The sequence below is a fragment of the Zychaea mexicana genome (genome assembly GCF_025766255.1).
Source record: "Zychaea mexicana strain RSA 1403 chromosome Unknown BDB00scaffold_82, whole genome shotgun sequence".
NCBI lineage: Eukaryota > Fungi > Mucoromycota > Mucoromycetes > Mucorales > Lichtheimiaceae > Zychaea > Zychaea mexicana.
The window spans coordinates 13,913-19,672 of NW_026516745.1; the positions used below are offsets into that span (position 1 = coordinate 13,913).

Here is a 5,760-nt window from a genome sequence, read left to right on the forward strand (position 1 = left end):
AGATGGATTAGTGCTGTTTACTGATGCTGACATATCGACTGCAATGCGTAGAGTATTTAGGTTGGTTGCGCGCGAAAGAGCAACATACAACTGACTATGAGCAAAGACACTTTCTTGAAGAAAGACACCCACATGAGTGAGTGTTTGTCCCTGCGCCTTGTGGATAGTCATGGCAAAAGCTGGACGAACGGGAAATTGTCTTCGACAGAGTATGAATGGGTAGTCACCCTCAGTTGTGCACATATTGATCCGCGGGAGATAATGCTCCTCCCCTTCATGGCCTTCGTCGATCCTTTTTACTGCAATACACTAATCCAAAAGTCGCATTACGAACAGCTTGGTACCGTTGCATAATCCTGCATCTGGATTGAGATTGTGTAACAACACTACTGGCATACCAACCTTGAGTTGCAGCAGGTGAGGAGGAACTCCACTGGCTGCCAAACTTTGTAAAAATTCGATGGGATAATTCGCTGCTGCTGCTTCTAGATCATCAGCGTCAATGATTCGATCATTGGAGCTGTATTCGCGGGCGTCACCAGGAAAAACAGAGAAGGCAGCGTCATTGATGGCATCGACATTTACGTTTTTTGCAGCCAAAATGGCTCGGCTGGCGAATTCGTGTGGTTGTAGATCGGGATTTCGGATAGTAGGGTAAATAGTATCAATCAATGCCATGGTATTGCTTGTGTCAATGCACCATTCCCTCGGAATTTCAAAATTGCTGGCATAAGGCGATCGTCCATCGCCAATTGCCAGAAGGGTATCGGCAAACGTTGCAGCACCTGAATCGTAATTTCGCACGCGCATGTTTTCTGTCAAATGCAACACTTCGACATCAGACCAAAAAGAAGCTGAGCTCACACATTCTGCAACAATTTCTGATCGGGTTCCTTTTTTCACGACAGGAAGCACTTGACGAAAGTCACCACCAAGAACGACAACTATTCCACCGAAAGGGACATGCTGTAAACGTGGATCGACGGCACCCATGATATCTTTGAGGGATCTATCGACTGCCTCGAAATTATGTTTGCTGCACATAACAGCCTCATCCCAAATAATGAGAGAAGCTCTCTCGATGAGATGGGCGTGCGATCCACCAAGATGCAAATTGCAGCTGGTTGTTTCATCAGCATTCAAAGGAATTTTGAAGCGACTGTGAGCAGTTCGGCCTCCCGGAAGCAAAATTGCAGCAATGCCAGATGAGGCGACTGGTAATGCAATCTGGTCTTGAGAGCGCACGTGACTCAAAAGGTTCTTGAAAAGCTGCGACTTGCCAGTACCTCTAGGGCCGTTTACAAAGAAAACTCGTGATCAGTAGCAATTCCCTTATTCCGGCCCGGAAATAAGAGTTAGGTGTTCCCCCCCACAATTTTTTTAGGATTGGAAGGTCAGCCACTGGAGGCACTGTGCTAGGCAGCAATGCAGTATTTCAGAGAGGGAAAATTCAAAGTACTTATTCTGCCCCAAATTTAACTTTGAAAGTCAGTTGGGAGAGAGTGTAAAGACAGTTGAAAAAAAACATTAAAGTGTACTTGTCATCTTGTTTCATAAGAGAATTGTATATTTCAACCATATGAAAGGTAAGTAAAGAGAGAATGGGAGGGGCAAGATCTTACTACTACAAGAGGAGAAACAAAAATAGAGGTAAAAAACAAACCACTTTTCATATAAGAAATAAGCTTGGTTTGTTATTATTACTTCTTTACAACTTCCTTTTTCACCTCCATTTTTGTTTTTCTTATTGTAGTACTAAGATCTTGCCTCTCCCGTTCTCTCTTTACTTACCTTTTATATGGTTGAAATATACAATTCTCTTATGAAACAAGATGACAAGTACACTTTAATGTTTTTTTTCAACTGTCTTTACACTCTCTCCCAACTGACTTTCAAAGTTAAATTTGGGGCAGAATAAGTACTTTGAATTTTCCCTCTCTGAAATACTGCATTGCTGCCTAGCACAGTGCCTCCAGTAGCTGACCTTCAAATCCTAAAAAAATTGTGGGGGGGAACACCTAACTCTTATTTCCGGGCCGGAATAAGGGAATTGTATGTTTGTGCCTCGTTAAAGTCATCTTCTGCACGCCTTACGACATCACGGAGCTGAACGCGATTATATCGTGTTTCTTGAGCCAAAAGTCTATCGTAAGCGTGCTGGCGATTCTCCTGTTCTAACATTGGTAGCTGTGGCATGTCCGCGAATTCGATCAATGAGCGCCCATACTGAGGTAGCATAGATGCTAATTCCTCTAGTGCGCGTAAATGTGCTGCTGCAACATCGTCATCCAAAAGCTCGACGTGCTGTTGACCGGATTCAAGCTGTACTTGGCGGCGACGATGCTCGAGGAAGTCGGCAGCAATTGCATCGATATACCTAATCCACAGCTCGCCAGGCGAAACAATATCACAGAACGCAAGGATAACGGCGAATAGGTCACGAAGCCTTGATGCTGATGTAGTGACTTCAGCAGCCTCAGCAAAGCATCTGTCCCACTCATCGTCATCTTGTAGTAAGCCACGGGCTTGCGCTGCAGCTTTGAAAGTAGGGTATTGTGTTCCTTCAAAGGTACGTATGTCTTCAAAACTGGTAGCACCGCGAACATGCAACAACAATAGGCGCAAGCTATACTTTTCCAAGTCCCGTGGCTGTACAAAGTACATGCGGGATACTGGGGCAATACCACGATTGTGCGCTCTCCCACGACGATACCACCCGCGTTGTCTATTATGTGTATATGCTGAATATATGTCGACATAAAGGTACTGGCGAGCATCGGGATCACGTCGGTTTAAAGCAAACCAATCTGTCAATGTAGAACTTCTGTTGCGTGCCGAACGTTGCAGATCTCTAACATTCGCGTCTGCATCAAAGTACACTGGCTCCTCTGAAGGCAAATGGATATCCAAGCGCTTGACAGCAGGGAAGTGATCTTGCATATCCTTTTCATAGATACGCCAGTAACTCTCTGCTGCAGAAACATAGCGAACATTGAGGTAAGCTTGGATCTCGTCGTAGACCTCTGGAGCGGATTGTGCGGATTGTGAGGATTGTGCGGCTTGTGTTGTAGTGTTTTGAGCGCCTATAGCGACTTGAGCGCGGTCGGAACCTTTGTAAACGTATTAATATAAATACTTTACAGCCTTGTTACTTGCGCATATTTCGACGTTTATATGGGCGTTGTACTTAGTAGTGAGGTAGAGATTATACGGAACAACCCACTGATTGTGGACTTGGTAAGTTGTACCATTGATTGTTTTTTCGATCGTGCGATCTAGCATGTTTCTGCGACGATAGGTCAAGTTGCCGTTTTCATCGAAGCGAGTTTCATTGGCGAAAGCTTTTGGGTATCTTTTTGAGCATGAGCCATTAGTCATGCATCGAGCACGCGAATTAAGTTGAGGACCACAGGGTGTGTGAATCATGTTGCGGGTAACTGTGGCATATGCCTGTGGATAACGGTGTGGATCCGGGATTTCAGCCGAAACAATATCATCGACGTCTCCAACGGTGCGTTTTTTCGAATCTTCATGCAATATCAAAATAATGTGTGCATGGGGAAGGCCGCGTTTCTGGAAACCAACAACTTGAACCCACGCAAGAACATTTCCGAGAACATGTCGATCTTTGAGATCTGCCATAATGACTTTAAGCTTTTCTGAAAAAACACGGGCAACCAAATCAGGGCGATCAGATGGCTGCTGACCGTTAGGAGCCAGAGCTTCCCTGATTTCAGGCCACTCAGGATTACATGTTACGGTAATGAAAAGGTCCGGTTTTCCGAAATAGCGGACGATCGCTATTGCATCCTGATAAAGTTGTTGCATATACCTTTTTTTCATGAAAATATTGAATAAGCAATCTGCGATGTTTACTGACTTCACACTCAATCGCTCTAGATCCTACATAAACCCCTACTGAACTTATGCTGTTTGATACTAATAACCTACCGTGGGCTGCCAGTGTGAGAAGAAGGAAGAATAACACGGCGTCCCAAGTTCTGGGCTAGTTCGGTATTATCATCTCCCACATCTTGCTGAAATGCATTAGCCATTCCGTTATACAGCTCAACGCGCAATTGTCTCTGGTTGGTTCGATAATAGTGCATACGTCGATGCTCAATCTTCGCATACATATCGACGATGAACTAATGCCAGAGCCGCTCATATAAATGCAATAGAGATGCATCGCGTTCTTGGATTCGATGGGCATAAAATTGACGGACGGAAACAGTTCCTTGACGACCATGGCATTGCTCGCCTGGCTCGGCTGGCACATGCTGATGACCACGAAGGGAGATTCCTTCACTCCATCCAGTCTCCCCGTTCGGAAACATGAAAACATAATGAAGAGGGTCGTATAGACTGTTCGTCTCATTTATGCTCTCCATTCTGCCATCATCACGAAACAAAACAACATCGCGGTATGCAGGTTCTTCGCCTGGATTGTCAACAATAAGAACAGTAATTTCATCAGCAGTAGGGGCTGCATATTGTCTACCACGGCGTTGATCCCCCGAGATACGAATATTCAGGTTTACAGCAGGTGTTTCACGTAGACGTTCAGCTGCTGTACGAAACGTTTGTGTATGGCGATTGTGTTGCTGAAGCATTGCATGCAGAGTAACCAACAAAGTGCGATCCAAGCTTGCTTCTGTAATGGTAGGATGAGATTAGAAACACGCTTAGAGCGACTTAGTATTACTAGTACAATATGTTATCGTAACATTGGAGGAATTGAACCACAACTGGCAGTACATACAGCTGCTGTGTCTCTACGTATGTATAGTGTATAGTGTCTCATAAAAGGCAAAGGGTGAATGGGTAAGATAATTCTGTTATGAGCCCCAGAATGCACAATCTCAAACGGAATACACAAACTTGATAAAACTGATCGAGAAGCTATAATAAATCTAGTAAAGTAGTACGTCATGGAGAAAAATGCATTGTAGGTAGCAAAGTAGAGGAACAAGTAATGATGTGCGTCATGGGTGGAGAAAGCAAGCTGCTGTCAGAAGAAGTGTTTTTTATTTTTTTCTCTTCTCTTCTTTACTATTTTTCACTCCCTTCTGCTTTTGCAGGTTTTGCTAAGTTTTTCAATAAAGTATGGCCTGCAAATACACTACTTCGTAGTCTTTTTGGAATAACATTGTTCGTAACTTCCATTATAGCCTACTTTATACTAATTACCAAAATCGCTGATTGCAATCTTCTGCCTCTCGGTTCTTCGGTTCTATGTATACAGAACCGGTTCGGTTCCGGTTCTACGGTTCTGATACAGATCCCTACTTATACACCACTTTTCCCGCTGTGATAAAAAGTATGAAAGGAGGTGGCTTCCAACCGCGCGCAATGCTAGACAGATGTCTCTCTCGGATAGTATAGTGGTCAGTATCCCCGCCTGTCACGCGGGAGACCCGGGTTCAATTCCCGGTCCGAGAGTGCTTTTCTCATTATTATATTGATTATATATATGTCGTAGCAAGATTTGACGGTGACACACCGTTTCCTTTTTGGATTTTTCCCGCTCCCTTTTTGACGTATTTCATAGCCATTTCTTCTACCTGTTTCTGTTCCTTCATATTGTAACTCAATCATCCCTTCGCCGTTATTCTATAGCTACTTCTTCCTAATTCTTCCATTCACTCGCTAGAGCTCAATCCACTGTCCAACATTAGCTACAGCTATTCTTTCTATCTTCTTCTGTCGCGCAGCCGACCTTATATACATTATCCACTATATCTTGCATTCATCGTAGTA

General features: G+C 44.0%; 1 protein-coding gene and 1 non-coding gene across 2 annotated transcripts; both read left to right on the forward strand.

The window, feature by feature from the left end:
• Window positions 1–4,986: 4,986 nt before the first annotated feature.
• BDB00DRAFT_841522 (uncharacterized protein) lies at window positions 4,987–5,265 on the forward strand (the record flags this gene model as incomplete). The annotated part of the gene is given in 2 exon segments (XM_053124837.1): window positions 4,987–5,018; window positions 5,037–5,265. Coding segments are annotated over 2 exon segments (261 nt in total), but the record flags the coding sequence as incomplete, so codon positions are not given.
• A 105-nt stretch (window positions 5,266–5,370) lies between these two features.
• On the forward strand, window positions 5,371–5,442 carry BDB00DRAFT_t91. The gene has a single exon. It is a non-coding gene; the product is annotated as a tRNA-Asp (tRNA).
• The last annotated feature ends 318 nt before the right edge of the window (window positions 5,443–5,760 follow it).